This window comes from Salvelinus namaycush, chromosome 18 (genome assembly GCF_016432855.1).
Source record: "Salvelinus namaycush isolate Seneca chromosome 18, SaNama_1.0, whole genome shotgun sequence".
NCBI classification, from domain to species: domain Eukaryota; kingdom Metazoa; phylum Chordata; class Actinopteri; order Salmoniformes; family Salmonidae; genus Salvelinus; species Salvelinus namaycush.
In genome coordinates this window covers 11376182-11399008 of record NC_052324.1, presented here as the reverse complement: position 1 = coordinate 11399008, position 22827 = coordinate 11376182, and the positions used below count along the sequence as shown (strand labels likewise).

At 43.5% G+C, this 22827-nt stretch overlaps 1 protein-coding gene across 1 annotated transcript in view; it reads right to left on the bottom strand.

The window, feature by feature from the left end:
• The window catches only part of LOC120063539 (small G protein signaling modulator 1-like), a 48267-nt gene that overhangs the window by 24619 nt on the left and 821 nt on the right, over nucleotides 1-22827 (bottom strand). Inside the window, exons 2-10 of the mRNA XM_039013901.1 lie at nucleotides 20902-20977; nucleotides 10356-10518; nucleotides 9953-10105; nucleotides 9788-9855; nucleotides 9493-9638; nucleotides 7454-7591; nucleotides 6961-7085; nucleotides 4934-5001; nucleotides 4508-4671 (exon numbers count right to left, since the gene is read on the bottom strand). Coding sequence (XP_038869829.1) covers nucleotides 4508-4671; nucleotides 4934-5001; nucleotides 6961-7085; nucleotides 7454-7591; nucleotides 9493-9638; nucleotides 9788-9855; nucleotides 9953-10105; nucleotides 10356-10518; nucleotides 20902-20977 — 1101 coding nt within the window. The remainder of the gene's footprint in view (nucleotides 1-4507; nucleotides 4672-4933; nucleotides 5002-6960; nucleotides 7086-7453; nucleotides 7592-9492; nucleotides 9639-9787; nucleotides 9856-9952; nucleotides 10106-10355; nucleotides 10519-20901; nucleotides 20978-22827) is intronic.

Here is a 22827-nt window from a genome sequence, read left to right as displayed (position 1 = left end):
AAAATGATTAACAACATTCTTTGCTTGTTTAGACAAAACAACTATTAACATTTTTTAAATGATGATTCTGACGGCACAGTGTCTTTAAAATAGCCTAGATTTTTAAAACATCCACACTTTCACCAAACAGGAAGACTGCTTATACAGTATAAGCCATATTTAATATGTTCTGTCTTAAAGCAGCCATGTGTGGTTAGTTGTTATCATTTATTTTGCTCAGTAGACATGATGTAGTCTTTACAGTCTAACACATACAGTGCCTAGTGAAAGTCTACAAACCCCTTTCCCAATTGTCAAAAAAGGGATTCAATTTGATTTTTTTGCCCTACAGATTTACACAACCTGCTCCACATTTTCAAAGTAAAAGAGAAAGTATAGAACACTTTCTAAATTAATAAAAAATTCACACCAAGAGTTAATACTTGGTTAATACTTGGTGGAAGCAGCTTTGGCAGCAATTACATATTCTACTCTGTACAACTCTGTACAACTCTTAGGGCAACATACTCTATATATACACAAAAGTATGTGGACACACCAAATGAGTGAAGAAGCAATTTCAGCCACACCCGTTAGCACACTGCCATGGAATCTACATAAACAAACATTGGCAGTAGAATGCCCTTACTGAAGAGCTCAATGGCTTTAAATAAAACATTTTTTTAAGAGCTCAATGACTTTCAACGTGGCAATGTCATAGGATGCCATCTTTCCAACAAGTCAGTTCCTGAAATTTCTGCCCTGATAGAGCTGCCCCGGTCAACTGTAAGTGCTGTTATTGTGAAGTGGAAACATCTAGGAGCAATAACGGCTCAGCCGCAAAGTGGTAGGCCACACAAGCTCACAGAATGGCAGCAGCACAACTGTTCAGGAACTTAATGAAATGGGTTTCCATGGCCGATCAGCAGCAAACAAACCTAAGATCACCATGCGCAATGCCAAGTGACGGCTGGAGTGGTGTAAAGCTTGCCGCCATTGGACTCTGGAGCAGTGGAAACGCGTTCTCTGGAGTGATGAATCACACTTCATCATCTGGCAATCGATTCGGCGGATGCCAGGAGAACCTGCTCCAATGCATAGTGCCAACTGTAAAGTTTGGCGGAGAAGGAATAATGGTCTGGGGCTGTTTTTCATGGTTTGGGCTAGGCCCAGGGAAACCTTAGCACTACAGCATACAATGACATTCTATACGATTATGTGATTCCAACTTTGTGGAAACAGTTTGGGGAAGGTACTTTCCTGTTCCAGCATGACAATGCCCCCGTGCACAAAGCGAGGTCCGTACAGAAATCATTTGTCAAGATCGGTGTGGAAGAGCTTGACTGGCCTGCACAGAGCCCGAACCTCAGCCCAATCAAACACCTTTGAGATGAATTGGAACGCCGACTGCGAGCCAGGCCTAATGACCCAACATCAGTGCCCGGCCTCACTAATGCTTGTGGCTGAATGGGAGCAAGTCCATGCAGCAATGTTCCAGCATCTAGTGGAAAGACGTCCCAGAAGAGTGGAGGCTGTTATAGCAGCAAAAAGGGGACCAACTCCATATTAATGCTCATGATTTTGGAATGAGACGTTCAACAAGCAGGTGTCCACATACCTTTGGTCATGTAGTATACAGTGCATTTGGAAAGTATTTAGACCCCTTTTTCCACATTTTGTTACGTTACAGACTTATTCTAAAATGAATGAAAAAAAAATGTTTACTCCTCTATCTACACACAATACTTTTAGAAATGTTTCCAAATTTATTAAAAATAAAACTATTCAGACCTTTTCCTATGAGACTCAAAATTGAGCTCAGGTGCATCCTGTTTCCATTGATCATCCTTGAGATGTTTCTACAACTTGATTCCATTGATTGGACATGATTTCGAAAGACACACACGTCTGTATAAGGTCCCACAGCTGACAGTGCATGTCAGAGCAAAAACCAAGCCATGAGGTCGAAGGAATTGTCAGTAGAGCTCAGAGACAGGATTGTGTCGAGGACACAGATCTGGGGAAGTGTACCAAAAAAAATTCTGCAGCATTCTTAAATGGAAACATTTGGAACCACCAAGACTCTTCCTTAAGCTGGCCGCCCGGCCAAACTGAGCAATCGGGGGAGAAGGGCCTTGGTCAGGGAGGTGACCAAGAAGCCAATAGTCACTCTGACAGAGCTCCAGAGAGTTCCTCTGTGGAGATGGGAGAACCTTCCAGAGGGGCAACCATCTCTGCAGCACTCCACCAATCAGGCCTTTATGGTAGTGGCCAGATGGAAGCTCTCCTCAGTAAAAGGCACATGGCAGTCTGCTTGGAGTTTGCCAAAAGGCACTTAAAGGACTCAGACTATTAGAAACAAGATTCTCTGGTCTGATGAAACCAAGATTGAACTCTTTGGCCTGAATGCCAAGTGTCACGTCTGGAGGAAACCTGGCACCATCCCCACGGTGAAGCATGGTGGTGGCAGCATCATGCTGTGGCAATGCTTTTCAGCAGCAGACAAGTCAGGATCGAGGGAAAGTTGAACGCATCAAAGTACAGAGAGATCCTTGATAAAAACCTGCTATAGAGTGCTCAGGACCTCAGACTGGGGCGAAGGTTCACCTTCCAAACGGACAATGATCCTAAGCACACAGCCAAGAAAAAGCAGTAGTGGCTTCAGGACAAGTCTCTGAATGGCCTTGAGTGACCCAGCCAGAGCCCAGACTTGAACCCGATCGAACATCTCTGGAGAGACCTGAAAATAGCTGTGCAGTGACGCTCCCCATCCAACCTGACAGAGTTGGAGAGGATCTGCAGAGAAGAATGGTAGAAACTACCCAAATACAGATGTGCCAAACTTGTAGCGTCATACCCAAGAAGACTCAAGGCTGTAATCACTGTCAAAGTTGTTTCAACGAAGTACTGAGTAAAGGGTCTGAATACTGCTTTGTCATTATGGGGTATTGTGTGTAGATTGATTAGGGGGAAAACATTTTTTTTAATCAATTTTAGAACAAGGCTGTAACATAACAACATGTGGAAGTCAAGGGTTCTGAATACTTTCCAGATGCACTGTTTTTGTAAAAAATTGCTCAATATCTGTAAATTCGGTCACGAATCATTAATGGGCAGCAATATTCAAAACTTGTCTTGGATTTTCAAGAAGTTTAAATGTCAAGACTGAGACTGGACCCCTCAGGAACACTCAACACCTCTTGGAAAGCCATTCTGGTGTCTTTGGCATAATTTTGGGGGGGGAATTGTCCTGCTGAAAAATGTAATTACATCCCAGGGTTATGTATTCAGGAGACTGGGGCAGGTTTTCATCTAGCTTTAATCCTGGGCTTTGCTCCTTTCACATTATTTTGATCCTGACAAACTCCCCAGCCCCTGCCGGTGACAAGCATACCCAAAACATGATGCTGCCCCCACAATACTTGAAAATATAAAAGGGATCAACAACATTGCATTCACTTCACATTACTGGATTTTTTTACAAAGTGAAAAAAAGGAAGCCTGTGTTAAAAATATATATTTCCAGTAATACTGGAAGACATGGCAAATAAATGTACCTTTTGGCTTAAAATAAAAACTGCAGGTTTGGGACAAATCCAATAAAACACATCACAGTGTATATTTTTAAGTATTGTGGTGGCAGCATCTTGTTATATGTACGCTTCTCACCGGTAGGGACATCAGGAGTTCGTCAGGATCAAAATAAATATGAAAGGAGCAAAGCCCATGTAAAAAGCTAGAGGAAAAGCTTTTTCTGTACTTCTATAATTTTCTATACTTTTTCTTTCACTTTGAACATGTGGATCAGGTTGTGTAGATCTGTAGGAAAAATATCAATTTTTATCCCTTTTTAGATTTAATTTTAAGGCAGCAAAAATGTGAAATCTATGCAAGGGGTGTATAATCTATGCATTGGCCATTAAGAGGCTTTGAAGTCACCGGTCAGCCATATTGGCACTCCCCAGTAGGAGCAGTCCTCCATAGGAATGAATGGAATTCTACAGTATTTAAATTCAATGTTTAACTGACAAAATCCCATGTATTTATGTATTTTTTGTTTTAGTGAGGACAGTAACATTAAGGATTTTTGAAAAATATATTTACATTTGTATGTTTAGTTCACATAATATAATTTAAAAGAATGCATTAAGGTGTCTGTAGTAGAGTCAATGTTGTAAAAACTAATGTAGACATTAAGAAATGCATTTCTATAGCTTTAAAAATATATTTTACAATAGTGGAAGAGTGCAAAGATGGAGTCACGGTGGCTTCAATACTGGGCCCCCCTATCAGTCAAGTGTATATACAGTACATATACATATATAAATCACTGATGTGCATGTTCCAAAATAACCCAATATTTGCCCCCCCCCCCCCAAAAATTGAACAATTCAATTAAATAATATTTGGCTCTGTCAGGGACCCCCCATTCACATGGTTGTATTGAACTGTTGGATGACTAAACAGAGCATCCCCCGCATGTGTCACCCCTCAGATAGTCCCTTGTGAGTAGACATCCAGGGCTGACCTTTCCTCTCTGGGACCAGAGCGGAGGATCCAGCTGGCCATGGGGCAAGAGGCCATTCTCCAGGCAGGAAAGGAACTGGAGCAGATGCCCCCCTCTAGGGAAGTGCAGTGGGGGTCTCTGGATGCCGTCCTGGCTCACCAGCACCACCGTGCCCCCGCTGTCCACTGCAGAGACAATATTATACCTTTTATGGACCTTTTAAACCTATTATTACATTTTTTATGGGAAAATCATTATGAAAAAACTGCAAATGGATTATCCATTGTAAGGATATGAACAACTTTATAAATGAACCAGAACTAGCTGTTGTTGATATCAGTAGCTAGCAGACTAGCTCCATAAAAGACACGCCAATTACATTCCAGACATTACAATGAGCCTGTCCTGTGAATGCTAACCTCCACTAGCCTCTGCTGGTGAACCTACCCTGCTGATGACAGTGCAAATAAACAATTTCCTCCAGACGGATGGTCATAGCGTAATCCCAGTACACACTGAAAGAGATGGAATCAAAGCCGGGGTTATTGAGACATCACTCACCTTGCCACAATGAGCTGAACAACAAAGTTGGCCAAAAGGATATGTGTATTGTATTACTCTTGGTGTGTGAAGAACTCTGAATATGATCGGTGTTACTGAATGTAGAAACGATTTAAGTTGGGGTTCAGTATTTTGCATAAGTAAGTGGAGTGAGGGGCATTTAATTGTACATTGAGAATGGGGAGCTAAGAACCAGATGTGTGTTTTACATGTTCTTTAACGCTTTGACACGTACGAACACACAGGTGTGATCATTCTACAGTGGTCCCTGCAGCGTACGCTCAAACCGGTGTGATTAGAACACTTATTTAGAATGTCTAGTTACGATTGACACAACAGTCAGCGTTTGAGCTGGCCACACTGTTTTTTCACAGAAACATTTTGCACAAGCACAGTCTTTACAACGTTATGTCCTCAATGTGAGCAGTTTATTTTTGGATGCAATGTTCAGACATTCATAGCAGTAGCAACAGTATCACACAATTCTCATCCAAACTGGAAAATGTAGGCTACATTATATGAATTAGCTAATAGCAATAACTATTTACAATTCATCACATCACGGGTGACCTCACCAGTGATTGAAATAATTGATTAAAAATCGAAAGTTATCTGACGATGCGTAGTTTGTGCACACTGCCATGTTAGTTTTTTTTGCGTTAACCAAAGAAAAATAGGTTACAAGATGAGTTGGGTCTCTTTACAGTATGCATGTTGAAGGGGGTGTGTCGTCTACCATCATTCACTTCCGTCATTCACTTTACTCGAAAGACGAGTGAACCATCCTTTCACTTCGTTTTGTTATAACATCTTCGGTCTGACAGACGTTTACGTGACAACCAGAATGCATTGCATGTCAACAAATATGGCGCTACACATAGCTGGTAATTAGCTTAGCATAAGCTCATCATAATCAGTACAACCTTCCAAAAAGTATTTTACAGACATCATATGTGTCCATTACAATCTATGCAAGAATTGGAATGCATGATTTGTCACTAGTACTTGAAAACGTGAATAAAACAGTAAATACATTATGCTCCATACATACAGTGTGCTACAGTAGAAACGACAACACGATATACATAAACTATAAAGATAACGTAATAAGGCACTTAACTCTGATAGGAACACACACATATCCACACACATATTATTAGTAGTGAAGGCAAATCGGGCGCCAGATGGAAAATGTGCCAGGGAGGAAAAAGTTTGTGCTTGGGCTCTCGTCAAAAGAGAGAAGTTTGTCTAGCTCAGTAATGCCTCAAAAGTAAATTGTCCACAACAGCGAAATGGGCTACGTCTATGTGAATTAATGAGGAGGCGGAACACACCTCAATTCAAATTGTTGTCCGAAAATAAAACTTGTTAAAATATAATTGACAAGTTGAAACATAGCCTATAGATAATTGGCAGGCAGCGGGCCTTGGTTTGAGGGCAGCGTGGGTTAACTGTCATGTGGCGTAACAATCACATTTTGGAACAGTGAGTGCATTCTGACATCACCCGCATAAAAAAAAGAACTTGCGCTGGGGGTGACCGTTAAGAGATTTTGGAACTCACGTGTGAAAAGGTTAATACAGCCACAAACATTACCGTCTAAGAACCACAGTCACTAAAATAATATGACTGGTTGATTTGAAATATGCATGAACATATCCCCATCAAAACCGTTCCCTTGTTTCCCCTGAAAGCAACCCTCATTATATCCCCCTCTCCAGAGTTGACTCCAGGACACAGAGCCCTCCCGAGTCTCACTCAGACAGACACGCTGCATGATTTAGTGACACTGAGCTGCTGCACCAATTGTAGACAATAACTACAACACACAGGTGGTGCATGTCATCGCTCTGTTGTGCCACCTTGACGTACATAAATAAGAGACATGATTATTAGTGAATTGCTCTCCACACCTGTGCTCATAGTCCAGGTCTCCCACAGAGCCGTTCATCAGCTGATTGGGAGTCCACTTCAGCGTCATGATGTCGGCGGTCTGGTGCAGAGAAAGGTATCCTGGGATAGCCTCCATGTCATCCCTCTGTAACAGCAAGAAGGACATTAGTTTGACAATCTGTTTTCTATAGTGAACTATGAAGAAATGTTTGACACTTTTACAGTCGTACACTTTTTGCTTCAGATTGGCATTTGAAATGTGTCTCCAAATGGGTCTACTGTTTTGTGGTGTTAACTGGTATATTCGCTTTCACTGAATATTTGAGAGTTTTCCGAAAGCTATCATAAATATGGAGGAGTCCGGGCACTGACAGATCAACTTCCACAGCAACGACAATATGACCAATCTCTCGACATAGTTTATATGGCTCTGAGCATGTCTAGAGATGCTCATTTCTTATTTGTACAGTACGTAGAACACTCCTAGAGATGGGAGAAGGATGAAATGTTTACCGGCTGCACCAGGACGTTGTTCTTTCCAAACAGCAGGGTGGCTCTGTTGTTCTGGTGCAGTGACTCCACATAGTCCCGGGCTGAGGGCGAGGGGGAAGGCCGCTCATCAATGCTGCTACTGGAATGCCTCTTCTGGATCTGGAAACGCAGACAATGTGGATGTTTTTTACCCCCATTCCACTCCATCCATTCATCCATCCACCCATCCAGCTTCCCTATATTGGCAAATTAGTTTGTAGGTGAAAACGTGCTTTGGTGATGACATATCACTTCCTTATATATTCGTAATCTAATACATCCGCTAATAAGCACCGATGTCTGTTGACAGAGGGTTGCAGTGAAACTTTTTAGGATTTTACATTTTGTTGTCATCTTCCAAGTTGTTTCCGTGGGTCACAAATAGCAAAATTAGCATGAATTAAGTGTAAAAGGCTTTGGAAATAAAAAGCTTGTGGTACGCTCAGTCCTCCGCTGACATTTCACAGAGATACGCTTGTTTTTGTGAAAAGGAACAGGAACTTCACATTAATTCGAAACTTTAGAATTAAGGCAAGGAGGCCCTTTATCTACTTCCCCAGAATCAGATGAACTCATGGATACCATTTTTATGTCCAGTATTAAGGAAGTTGGAGGTAGTTTTGCGAGCCAACGCTAACTAGCATTAGCGCATTGCACTAACGCTAGTTAGCAACTTCCTTCAAACTGCATGCAGAGACATAAAAATGGTATCCACGAGTTCATCTGACTCTGGGAAAGCAGATAAAGGGCCTCATTGCCAAAATCCCAAAGTATCCATTTAATATGAACAGCGTATAGTAAAATATGAAAATGCTGTATTTAATATCTCAAAATCGATATCTATCTTAACTCTATATTGTTTTATGTCGTCTGGATATGAGAAGAAAGATGACGAGTTCAATGGTGAGCCTCACAGGTAGCCTTAATTCTCGCACAGCATCCAGCCTTGTTGATGGGATGCTATTTTACAGATGTTTTAAAACTTTTTTCCTCTGGCCTCTAACCCTAATTTTGACCATCCTACAAGGGTAAAAACTCAGATACCTTTTGAACGGGGTATGATAGAGACATGAGGTTTGGACCATTCATTTTCTTAGAGAATTATCTACACAATTAATATATCATTTTATCCATTGGTCAAAATATGCATTTTTGATTGGACGCCCTACACATCAATGGTACAAAATGTATGTATTGTGCCATATTGGGGCGGCAGGTAGCCTAGTGGTTAGATCGTTGGGCCAGTAACTGAAAGGCTGCTAGATCGAATCCCCGAGTTGACAAGGTCAAATCTGTCATTCTGCCCCTGAACAAGGCAGCTTAACCCACTGTTTCTAGGCTGTCATTGTAAATAAGAATTTGTTCTTAACTGACTTGCCTAGTTAAATAAAAAAATATTGTTCATTTAGCGCATTTAGTTTGTTTGATACTATTTACCACAAAAATTATCCACTGGGAATGAATTAGCGATGATTAAACTTATTCAACTCTGTAAGAACCCTTTAAGCCCTGTATTTGAGTCAGGTTGCTACACTTGCATTTGCTTGCTTGAAGAAAAACTAAATGGGAAACCATCTCGCCACTTTGGTTGTGCTGACAAAGCCCATTACATTTGCCTCTGGGGTAAAAAGGATACAATGCTGCAATAAGCAACTCTCCATTGTCAACGTAGCATGGGAGTGGGATACGTGGCGAGATGTTTCTAGTTGCAGGGGTCATTGACAATATGAAAATACACTCTTGTCCTCTCCCACGGGACGCACTGTGCTCCTTAATGCATTGACAACAGCAGGTCTATCTTCTACGGAAAGAGAGAAGCTGAGGTTGGCTTCAATGACAGGATTGGTCACTGATGTCCCCGCTAACTGAGCTAATTGTGTGCAGTGTCAGCAAAACAAAGTTGTGAAATAATCACTAAAGCGATGTATTTGGGATAATATGCTCATGGCCAATCCTATTTGGGGGAGTTTGGTAGACTTGTTGGATGAGATTCAGACCCCTACTCTTCCCAGGAACCTTACACAAAGGGCAGGCCTCTTGGTGGGGGAGTCCTGTCTGCAGTGACCACTGTGGATGCGGTGTCTCTGGACCAGCTCGTCTGCTGAGGGGTCTGTCCAGAAGTGGTCTGCCGTTTTCATCTTCGTGTACTCCAAGGCACAGGGCCCCACTGCCAGAGTACAGAACAATGGCATGAAAGGATGCATGTGAGGAGAATCCCTTACATCAATTGGTGCCCTGTGTGAGTAGAATCCCCTTCCCTACACTGATATAATGTCTGAGATGAGATGTATGTGAATAAAAGCTTAACAATGTTACCTAACAAAGAGGCCAGAATGGGTCCGTCCACCGGATCCATCAGAATGGCCTCTTTTTCGTAGAATTTACTGGAACATAAAGATGTGATGGAGGTGAGCCATGAATTTCTGCATTTTAATTTCCTCCTCCTTGCAGGTGACCATGCCCCCCCCCAATATGACTCACCTGCTGTTCTCCACGAGGTAGAGCACGATCTTGTCTAGCACCTTCTCGATGAGGGCCGTGCGGATCCACAGGTTTCTGACCACCTGCGGGCTGATGCTCGACAGCCTGGGCAGTCTCCGTACGCTGTCCTGGTTGGGCATGCTTTGGTTCCGTCTGAGGGAAGGAGGAACCCAGCAGTTTCCTTTGTATTACAGTATGTTGCATCTTTGTTGCATCAGTAAACTATAAATATGTGTGAGTAGATGGGTGCCGTATGACAGAAATCGTGACAAGGACTTGTTAGCAGTACTATACAGTAACAGCTCTTTGATTTTGAGTGCTACAGTCTGTCTGTACAGGGACCCGGTGGTGTGTGTGTGTGTGTGTGTGTGTGTGTGGATATGGTGTGTGTGTGTGCTCTCACTTGCGCTCGATGATCTGTTCCAGCTCCTGAGCCTTCCTGCACAGCTCCTCTGCCGGGGTGAAGCTCTTCCCCACCTTCATGAAGAGCGCTGCTATCTTGTTGCTACGCAGGAATCCCGCCACTCGTCGCTTAAGCCCATGTAGAACGCAAGCCTCCACCGCAGCTGTGTACACACACACACACACACACACATAATAGTCACTTCTAAAGATTGATGGGAAACACCACAGGAGAGTTCACTGAAAGTATTTATCATGATGACAAGGTTATGTTCTGCATTTTCATTTACTTTTATTATTTGTTAACTTGTCGACAAGTTAATAGGATATTTATTGTAATAAGTGATATTGAATTGTGTTTGGTTGTAGACAAACTGGAATTAAAGCCAGACTAAGTCAGTGGCACAGATGGAGTTATCCAAGCAGGAGATAAATCTCCTTCAAATGTTGATATTTGGTTGGGTTGATAATTCAATATCACTAAATATCATTACATTTGAAATCAGAGGTTGAAACCCTAGGCCCAATGTTCCCACTCATTTTCAGGTCTGCTGCAAATTTCAGGTCTGCTGAGCGCAAACTTGATTGTTTTGAAAATTCTGTGCATCTTCCAGCGTGCGTTTACTGTGAACACTGAGGCTGTAGCCGCTTTAAGTTACAGTTTTAACAGTGGTCAAGTAGGCTACTGTAGCTATTTGATCATAATGTAGGCCTACCAGAGTGGCCTACCATCAAAAACAATGGAGAAATCACATTCAGCCTACAGTAGCAGCCAATGTGTGGTGTTCAATGTTCAGTAGGCCGACTTTTGAGAAAACATTAACCTGTTTATCCACTTGTCCTTCAGACAAGGTGACTGAAAATGTTGTTTTGTTGTTTGATGCAAGAAATCAATTTACAAAATAAAATGCATTATTATTCCCATACCATTATTACAGAGAATCAGACAAATGATTCTACCCTCTGCCTATTCGCTACTTTGCTTATTCAAGCCGGTCTCAAAATACAAAACTGCCCCTTTAAGACAAAAAAAATCTCTTTACCTGACTTGCTTTCAAAGAAATAGGAAGAAAGCGCATTTCATGGCTTGTAAAAGTGTTGAGTACAAAGTGTTGACAGTGCTGAGTAAGAACTTAAACATAAACTCACTCATAGAAACAGCATCTCTTTGCTGTATTCGTTGACAGTCTCTCTCTAGTCTTGTTTTAAACGTTTTGAAATCTCACAGTATCAACTTTGCTGTAGCTCTCTTTTACGCCTGCTACCTTACTGCAGACATGGTCATCTGAGCCATCCGATTGGCCAGCGGTAGGCCTATAGTGCACTTGATTCTGTGAACCATCAGATCCTCCTCTCCACCCTCTCCGAGTTGGGCATCTCCGGTGCGGCCCACGCTTGGATTGCGTCCTACCTGACAGGTCGCTCCTACCAGGTGGCGTGGCGAGAATCTGTCTCCTCACCACGTGCTCTCACCACTGGTGTCCCCCAGGGCTCTGTTCTAGGCCCTCTCCTATTCTCGCTATACACCAAGTCACTTGGCTCTGTCATAACCTCACATGGTCTCTCCTATCATTGCTATGCAGACGACACACAATTAATCTTCTCCTTTCCCCCTTCTGATAACCAGGTGGCGAATCGCATCTCTGCATGTCTGGCAGACATATCAGTGTGGATGACGGATCACCACCTCAAGCTGAACCTCGGCAAGACGGAGCTGCTCTTCCTCCCGGGGAAGGACTGCCCGTTCCATGATCTCGCCATCACGGTTGACAACTCCATTGTGTCCTCCTCCCAGAGCGCTAAGAACCTTGGCGTGATCCTGGACAACACCCTGTCGTTCTCAACTAACATCAAGGCGGTGGCCTGTTCCTGTAGGTTCATGCTCTACAACATCCGCAGAGTACGACCCTGCCTCACACAGGAAGCGGCGCAGGTCCTAATCCAGGCACTTGTCATCTCCCGTCTGGATTACTGCAACTCGCTGTTGGCTGGGCTCCCTGCCTGTGCCATTAAACCCCTACAACTCATCCAGAACGCCGCAGCCCGTCTGGTGTTCAACCTTCCCAAGTTCTCTCACGTCACCCCGCTCCTCCGCTCTCTCCACTGGCTTCCAGTTGAAGCTTGCATCCGCTACAAGACCATGGTGCTTGCTTACGGAGCTGTGAGGGGAACGGCACCTCCGTACCTTCAGGCTCTGATCAGGCCCTACACCCAAACAAGGGCACTGCGTTCATCCACTTCTGGCCTTCTCGCCTCCCTACCTCTGAGGAAGTACAGTTCCCGCTCAGCCCAGTCAAAACTGTTCGCTGCTCTGGCACCCCAATGGTGGAACAAACTCCCTCACGACGCCAGGACAGCGGAGTCAATCACCACCTTCCGGAGACACCTGAAACCCCACCTCTTTAAGGAATACCTAGGATAGGATAAAGTAATCCTTCTAACCCCCCCCCCCCTTAAAAGATTTAGACGCACTATTGTAAAGTGGCTGTTCCACTGGATATCATGAGGTGAATGCACCAATTTGTAAGTCGCTCTGGATAAGAGCGTCTGCTAAATGACTTAAATGTAAATGTAAATGTTGATTTGCTCTCTGGGCCCGCCAGGAAGGCAGAGTTTGTACCTTCAGACACATGAAATGGTTCAAAATCGCAATAGTTCGCCTACCTGGCCAACAGCCCGAGACGAATACAAAAATAAAATAATAACAGGAACACTGGGCTTTATCGTTGGGATTTTAACAGAAATGTTTGGCGGTCGACTAGGAATGCCTTGGATCACGATCGACCGGTTGGTGACCACTGCTCTAGAAAGTTGAGTGAAGTTCAATCTCTCTGTGGGCTGATATTTCTGCACCGGCAGTCTCGGGCTACTGCGCTAGGGAACATTGCCTAGGCCAAATTGTATTGTCTATTTTATTGTTGAATTCAAAACAATAACTGTTGATGACTTTACAAATGCTATACAGGCCTAAATAGCGTCATTGATGTTATGGGTGATAAACTATTGTCACATTTCATTTGCTCTGTTAAACCTACCCTTTGGAATGACTTCGATAGCAACAGTGAATCTATTTCGTTTTTCAGTGGAGATCTCTCAACATTCATTCTCACGATAGCACATTGGTAATAGTCAGTGACAAATGGCATAGCTAAACTGGGTGTGGTTAAAACTCTGGATGGGAGACCAAAAGTTTGCTGTAGATAGATCAATGCTCCAGTAGGAAGTGCTGCCCAATTATACTTTTTTCTGATAGTGGATTTAACGTTGAAGATCTGATGTTGTTTTAAAGGTACAAATTCAGCATATTTTCTACAAGGTTTGTCTATGTAGAATATTGGTTACAAGTTTTTTTTTGAATCCAAATGTATTTTCCATGTAGATTCCACTTCACAACAGGATGACAAATTACGTTGAAACAGTGTTGATTCAACCAGTTCGTGCCCAGTGGGTAACTTCTGTGTGATTATGACTCAGCCGCATGATAGACACTTCAGACAAAGCTTTGCGGCTTGAGGCTCTTCTGAGTGGCTCAAAGAAGCCAAACATTTTTATCAGGTTATCCATAAACGTGAGCTTTGCAGTAAATACAAGTGCACAGACACACACACACACACACACACACACACACACACACACACACACACATACACACACATCTTCCTATAAGGCCTATGTGGCATGCCTTGAGCGATGTTGACATTTGAGCTCTCTCTCAGGACTAATCCTGTTGCTCTGCTCACATGCGGAAGGCCGTGGTCGTCATGGAAACCACTGCTGATGGAGAGCTTCAGCACTGGGACTGAGAGAGCAGTGGATGGAGGTCTCTCTCTCTCTCACTCCCTCTCTCGCAAAGGACATTATATTGTAATTGCTATCTGGTTGAAGCCACATCAAATAACTAGATTACAACAGGATAAAGGCGTCTTTTTTAGGACTACAAAAATACATGTTAAAGGCCCAGTGCAGTCAAAAACGTGATTTCCCTATGTTTTATTTATAATTTCCACACTATGAGGTTGGAATAATATTGTGAAAACTATGATAATGCCCTTTTAGTCCATGGTGACATCGTCATGCGGTAGATTAGTTAGTAGACCATAGGGTTGACCCCATTTTGTCCACTGGTCAAGATTTTTTTTGTAGAGCAGTGGCAAATATCTAAAAACAAAATGATGGTACACGAGACACCTGTCTGATTCACACCTGTCTGAGTGAACTAATCCATTGCGGAGGATTAGTATCACTAGTACTTTACTAGTGTACCATTATTTTAATTTCTCATCTACAATGTTTGTTTGGTTACAGACATTTCTGTTAATGAATTCAATATATTATTATTAGTCTTACCGTTGTCATTGTAGGAGTGGACACGTAATTTGCAGAGTGCACAACCTAGGCTACACTTGTGAGGAAAAAGTTTGGGTTTATTTCATGTTTGGAGCGCTCCTGTCAATCTTGAGTAAGGACCTGATTACGCATAGAACTAGGCCTAGGCTACCTGGCCTGCGTGCAAATGTAGGCCTATAAATGTGCCCATTTGGGGATCTGATACTATTTCTGATTGTCTTAACTCACCACCACCGTGGAGCTTCTCAAAGTACTTTTGTCTTCGCCTCAAAAAGCAAGTAAACAAAGTCTGTTTTCACATCCATTGAGAATGACAATAGCTCCACAACATAGCCTATTGGAAAAATCTTTCCAGCTCTCTCTTTCGATAACCACTCAGCATGAAAGGGGAAAAAATGTCATGCTTTGATCCAGTAGACATGTCATAAAAAAGGCCCACCTGATTACTTCTTATCCCTTATTATTACTTCTTATGGGGCTCCCGAGTGGCGCAGCGGTCTAAGGCACTGCATGTCAATGCAAGAGGTGTCGAATCCAGGCTGTATCACATCCGGCTGTGTTTGGGAGTCCCATAGGGCAGTGCACAATTGGCCCAGCATTGCCGGAGTAGGCCATCATTGTAAATAAGAATTGAAACATGGTGAAGCCCCAAAATTGCCCTCGCTAGAAGCCTGTGTTTCAGACAAAAGGAAGTGGATTGCTGCAAATGTTCTACTTTTAAACTCGGACTAAACAGAGATGCTTGTTCTAGGTCCCAAGAAACAAAGAGACCTTCTGTTGAATCTGACAATGAATCTTGATGGTTGTACAGTCGTCTCAAATAAAACTGTGAAGGACCTCGGAGTTACTCTGGACCCTGATCACTCTTTTGACGAACATATCAAGACTGTTTCAACGATAGCTTTTTTCCATCTACGTAACATTGCAAAAATCAGAAACTTTCTGTCCAAAAATGATGCAGAAAAATGAATCCATACTTTTGTTACTTCTAGGTTAGACTACTGCAATGCTCTACTTTCCGGCTACCCGGATAAAGCACTAAATAAAAACTTCAGTTAGTGCTAAATACGCTCGATAGAATCCTGACTAGAACCAAAAAATTTGATCATATTACTCCAGTGCTAGCCTCCCTACACTGGCTTCCTGTTAAGGCAAGGGCTGATTTCAAGGTTTTACTGCTGACCTACAAAGCATTACATGGGCTTGCTCCTACCTATCTTTCCGATTTGGTCCTGCCGTACATACCTACATGTAGGCTACGGTCACAAGACGCAGGCCTCCTAATTGTCCCTAGAATTTCTAAGCAAACAGCTGGAGGCAGGGCTTTCTCCTATAGAGCTCCATTTTTATGGAATGGTCTGCCTACCCATGTGAGAGACGCAGACTCGGTCTCAACCGTTAAGTCTTTACTGAAGACTCATCTCTTCAGTGGGTCATATGATTGAGTGTAGTCTGGCCCAGGAGTGTGAAGGCGAACGGAAAGGCTCTGGAGCAACGAACCACCCTTGCTGTCTGCCTGGCCGGTTCCCCTCTCTCCACTGGGATTCTCTGCCTCTAACCATATTACAGGGGCTGAGTCACTGGCTTACTGGTGCTCTTCCATGCCGTCCCTAGGAGGGGTGCGTCACTTGAGTGGGTTGAGTCACTGACGTGATCTTCCTGTCTGGGTTGGCGCACCCCCTTGGGTTGTGCCGTGGCGGAGATCTTTGTGGGCTATACTCTGCCTTGTCTCAGGATGGTAAGTTGGTGGTTGAAGATATCCCTCTAGTGGTGTGGGGGCTGTGCTTTGGCAAAGTGGGTGGGGTTATATCCTGCCTGTTTGGCCCTGTCCGGGGGTATCATCGGATGGGGCCACAGTGTCTCCTGACCACTCCTGTCTCAGCCTCCAGTATTTATGCTGCAGTAGTTTATGTGTCGGGGGGCTAGGGTCAGTCTGTTATATCTGGAGTACTTCTCCTGTCTTATCCGGTGTCCTGTGTGAATTTAAGTATGCTCTCTCTAATTCTCTCTTTCTTTCTTTCTCTCTCTCGGAGAACCTGAGCCCTAGGACGCCTCAGGACTACCTGGCATGATGACTCCTTGCTGTCCCCAGTCCACCTGGCCGTGCTGCTGCTCCAGTTTCAAGTGTTCTGCCTGCGGCTATGGAACCCTGACCTGTTCACCGGACGTGCTACCTGTCCCAGACCTGCTGTTTTCAACTCTCTAGAGACAGCAGGAGCGGTAGAGATACTCTTAATGATCGGCTATGAAAAGCCAACTGACATTTACTCCTGAGGTGTGACTTGTTGCACCCTCATGAACTACTGTGATTATTATTATTTGACCATGCTGGTCATTTATGAACATTTGAACATCTTGGCCATGTTCTGCTATAATCTCCACCCGGCACAGCCAGAAGAGGACTGGCCACCCCTCATAGCCTGGTTCCTCTCGATGTTTCTTCCTAGGTTATGGCCTTTCTAGGGGGTTTTTCCTAGCCACTGTGCTTCTACACCTGCATTGGTTGCTGTTTGGAGAATTAGGCTGGGTTTCTGTACAGCACTTTGAGGTATCAGCTGATGTAATAAGGGCTATATAAGTACATTTGATTTGATTTGATTTAGTTAAATAAATATAAATGAAATCCCTTGCGCAAATAGCCTAAAGCTGTGTCTGTCCAGAGCTCACTGTCTCCAGGAAACTCTGAGGGCCCAGAGATTTGGCAAGTTTGCTAGTGTGAGCTTCAGGCCAGATCCAAGTTAATAGTTGATACAATGTTTCAAGTTCCTTGCAGACAGGCCATGCGTAGCCAATGTGATTTATATAATATTTATTTTTATCAGGATATTTTCTACCTGCAATGTTTTTATTTGTTGGCTTTACGTAGGCTTTTTTTTCATATTGGCAATGGCAATAGAAGTTACTTTTAGATTTGTATCATTCTCATTTAGATAGAATTTTGATTAACCACATGACATTGATTGAGATATTTCGACTTTATTATAAATTAAATGAAACTGTTCCAAGGAAATGTGCATATGAAAATCATAAGTGGCACGCAGATGTGTAGAAATGGTACGATAACATGGCACTCCAAATGCAAAAGGTTGCTGACCGCTGGTGTAGCCTATTACCGGCAACTTCAGGAGCGTAACGGCAGAATCTGCTAAGGCCAGTAGCAGCGGAAGGAGGGGAGACAGGTTTTTTTTCTTCTGGTTAGGCTATATTGATCTCTGGCTCCCTCTTTAAGGTATTTTATGTATCTTCATTTTTAATTGCAGTGCTTAAAGCATCAGACAAAGTAGCCTACATATAGTTGATTTTATTCAAACATCTATATATGGAATAATCCACTTTTAACATTTTGACCAATCAATTGGTCAAAAGAACGGATGACTCTGTCAACCAAGATTTTTTGGGGTCGGGGACAGCCCTAATAGGCCAATAAGAGAGTTCCAAACCCCTCTGCCAATAACTGCTAGTTTTCCATTTTCTCCTCTCCACTCAGACCACTCCCAGACAGTCCTAGCAAAAGTTTTGCTTGAGAAATAGCTCTTTGCTAAGAAGCAATGTTGGTTTCTTTTTTACCATTTTAATTGAAAGCAATCACAGTAAGGTACCAATCACAGTAAGGTAAATTATTTGATATTGAGATAATAAAACCTGACCATGACTTCCTAAAAAATGTCAGCCTGTGATCTATTTCTTTTACCAACTTAGCCCCCCGGCTCTACAGTATCCTCATAACATAGCCTATATGAAAATCATTACCATACCATGTCCATTATTGCACTGAATAACTAAACTTATCATGTATAAAAATAGCAACAACTGTAAAGTTTTTACAAATCTGCAAATAATAAATGAAACCATGTAATCAGAGTTGTTATTATATTTTCCAGTTGTCCAGTAGCTTTGTAATCATAATGTTGGAGCAGTGTTCTGTATTCACTCACTGATACAGTATCTACTCTCTCTTCCTTTCTCTTTATCTCTGTTGTCTTTTCCTTATTATTACAGGGGAGAGAAGCGCCATTTGTAATAAAACTCAAGAGGTCTCAATAGGATGCCCCTTCTCTTTCCAGCTATTAGAAAACACATTCACATATTGAAAACAATATTCCAGAGGGTGAAACCTCCTTGGCTTTGTGATACTTTGGCTCAACATAACCCGGGGACGATGCAACAAAAGCAATATTCACCGCGTCAAACATACCCTGTGGTTTAAGCAGTCACAGGAAATGAGTGGCTGGACCCGGTCCTCTTTCTACACAGGCACTCTTATTAAAAAGGTAATCACAGCTACTGAAGTAATGACCCCTAATCAGCACGTGTCTGTGGCAACAGAACACATTAGGGGACTCAGTGTGTGTTGCTGCTGACCTGGACCGGCTCATCTAGTGCTACACTCACAGGAGATTTCAGCACAATGACATGAACACATTCTAAACCACCATATTGGCTTAGATGAATTCTTCAATGTGCCAAAATCACGACTACCCTGGGTGCCTTATGGAGTTGGCAAAAGAGCAGAAACAGATCGGACTCAGGCTACGTCACGACCACACCTTTAATACTATGCTTAATTAACAATTGGATGACTGTTGACTATCTCTGTCACAGCAGTGAAAGGAATAATAGTTATTTTGGTGGGGAGAAAAGGAAGAAGAGACGTGTCAAACGGCTAACGCTTGACATTTTCCCAGGCGCTCCTGCCTTAGCGACTTGTAAATGTGACCATGATGATAGAGGCTAATTACTCCCCGGTGACCTGCCCAAGCAAGTCCTCTCCTCCACCCCTCGCCCTACCGGTCCATCCTGTGATCTCTGCACAGACACATCTCTATTGTGACAGCTTGGTGTAAAACGTGAGCAGAGTAGAATATGTGGGAGTAAAAGAGCCACAACAACACAGAGAGCCCATGGGGGGATGCAAGAGGGAGCTAACATCCACCACGGTGTATGAGCTCGAGGGAAAGCTCTTACTTCCATGTCTGTTAAAAGGCAAGCTACTCTACTGTTGTTGTGCGAAGGGAGATCCTTATAGATGGATCTCACAGTTATCAGCTAGCAGCTGCTCAAACGTTCCACCCACAGGTTGACGTGATATGCAGATTTGGTATCTTCCTTTGCCACTTTTATCAGTTGATAAAATAGCCTGAGGACCTCGGTAGGATGTCAGTGAGGCTTGATGACTAACACGTCACCCAACCTCCCCCAGGTCAGAGTCTGTGCAGAATCTCTGAGTGACTGTGAGATGATTCTTTCACACCCCAATGCAGTGCAACAGATTGTCATTATCACCTATCCTTATGCTTACAACAAGCCTTTTTCTACAAAAGTGTTAAATCACCTAAACTCTTCACAGGGCTTGACGACCTTGTTCCCTGGCTGTGTTACATAAGAGGCTTCCCAGCAATGGTTGCAATGACATGATTCTGACAGATTCTCTTTGCGATGTCAGGTTTTATAGACATATTTTAAGGTACCAGAAAATGGGAAACCAATATTATTCTTATACCAAATATACACTGAGTGTATAAAACATTAGGAACACCTTCCTAAAATTGAGTTGCACCCCCCCCCCCCTTTTGCCCTCAAAACAGCCTCAATTCGACAGGGCATGGACTCTACAAGGTGTTGAAAGCGTTCCACAGGGATGCTGGCCCGTGTTGACTCCAATGCTTCCTATAGTTGTGTCAAGTTGGCTGGATGTCCTTTGAGTGGTGGACCATTCTTGATACACACGGGAAACTGTTGAGCGTGAAAAACCCAGCAGCGTTGCAGTTCTTGACACAAACCGGTGCGCCTTGCACGTACTACCATACCCCATTCAAAGGCACCTAAATATTTTGTCTTGTCCATTCACCTTCTGAATGGTAAACATACACAATTCATGTCTCAATTGTCTCAAGGCTTAAAAATCCTTCTTTAAATCTGTCTCCTCCCCTTCATCTACACTGATTGAAGTGGATTTAACAAGTGACATCAATAAGGGATCATAGCTTTCACCTGGTTTCACCTGGTCGGTCTATGTAATGGAAAGTGCAGGTGTTCTTAATGTTTTGTCCACTCAGTGTACACCTGAAAAAACACCTGGCCTATGGGAGCTGACTGACTCATGTCTGACAGGAGACCTGTTCCTTCTGATTGGCACAATGACCAAAGATTATATTTTTAGCTGATTAATGAACAAATATGTCCCAATAGTCGAATCTCACCACAAAACGAGACAATGTGGCTGCTGTCTTCATGTACAAACTTCCTGGTGACAGCCTCCTCCATGATCTGCTTCACCTGTGAATGACAGAGGGAGACACTCAGACATTCTCGATGAAACCACTAGTCTACGGAAACGAGGAAAGGACTTACCAGTAAATTTATACAGCATTTTTTCAACATTGGTAAGAGATAGGAGCGGTGGAGGGAAGGAGGAAAGGAGAGAGTGAGAGAGAATGAGATGAGTGCGTGCCAAGAGTACACGCCAAGTTAGATGAATGAGTCACCCAGCTCGCATCAAGCTGATCTCAGATGGATAGGACTGAAGAGGGTTGAGGTTGGATGGTTAGGTGAGTGGGCTACTTGGTGGCTACTTGGTGGCTACTATACTAGCTACTATACCCACACCTCTGGGGCCCACCTCACAGCCTGGCTTTATAATCAAATCTCTTTAGATGTGAATGGAGAAAGAGAGCGTGAGAGCACAGTGTCGCCGGCTTTTCATGTATCATCGAGGCTGGCACCATACGACACCTGCAATTGAGTCAGTGACGTCAGATATAGCAGAAACCTCACTCGTGCAGACACAGCTTCGGGGGAAAAAAACAGGAGTAGGGGGTCAGAGTACGACTCTTTTGAAGGGTTTGGTTTTATCGAAACCGTGGTTTCCCCCTTGCTGACCTGGACACAGGCTGTGCTCACAGGGACAACATCAGACCCCAGATGACTGATTACTCTGACCCTGGTGAATACGGGGACATCTCCTAGCACTGCCACTGCTCTACATCTGTGAAATCAGCCTGCATATAGAGAAGCCCAGATAGCACTAATTTCCTGTTGTAATGAGTCTTTCCTCTGAGGAGATATTACCCTGCACAACGAGAGATGGTGCCTGCCTAGAGAACACAAAGACACAGACACACACGCACAGCTGTGCAGACAGAGGAGCATTGAATATCACTACGGAGGGCGGATTAAAAGTTCAATGTTCCATTGAAGCAGAAGCAGAAATGACTTGATTGTGTATCTCTGATTGTTAATATAGTATGGTTAAACAGATGTGGAAGTATTATTGTCTGTCATGAGTGTAACAGAGTAGCCTTGCCTGAGACCTGCACAGTAACTTGCTAATTCCTAGGCTTAGATCAGTGGGGAGTCTTTTGGCATTAAGTCGGGTCACAAACAAACACACAGCCATTTCAGTTTGTGGAAGTAAAACATTCCCATTTCATGATGGCTGGAGTACATTGGTGGCACCACATTCCCGGAGTTCCACTTCCTTGATCTGTTGGCTAAGACGGTTGGCTGTGAATGGTGTGTGATGTGGTGCAGAAGGTTGAGAGTTCGAGCCCTGCTCAGTGCAAATGCACTGTGTCATATAGATAACTAGTCAGGGAAAGGGGATACCTAGTCAGTTGTACAACTGAATGCATTCAACTGAAATGTGTCTTCCGCATTTGACACCAAGACAGTCGTGAAGAGGGCACGACAAAGCCTATTCCCCTCGGGAAACTAAAAAGATTTGGCATGGGTCCTCAGATCCTCAAAACGTTCTACAGCTGCAACATCGAGAGCATCCTGACTGGTTGCATCACTGCCTGGTACGGCAATTGCTCGGCCTCCGACCACAAGGCACTACAGAGGGTAGTGCGTACGGCCCATTACATCACTGGGGCTAAGCTGCCTGCCATCCAGGACCTCTACACCAGGCGGTGTCAGATGAATGCCCTAAAAATTGTCAAAGACCCCAGTCATCCCAGTCATAGACTGTTCTCTCTACTACCGCATGGCAAGTGGTACCGAGGTGCCAAGTCTAGGACAAAAAGGCTTCTCAACATTTTTTACCCCCAAGCCATAAGACTCCTGAACAGGTAATCAAATGGCTACCTGGACTATTTGCATGGTGTGCCCCCCCAACCCCTCTTTTT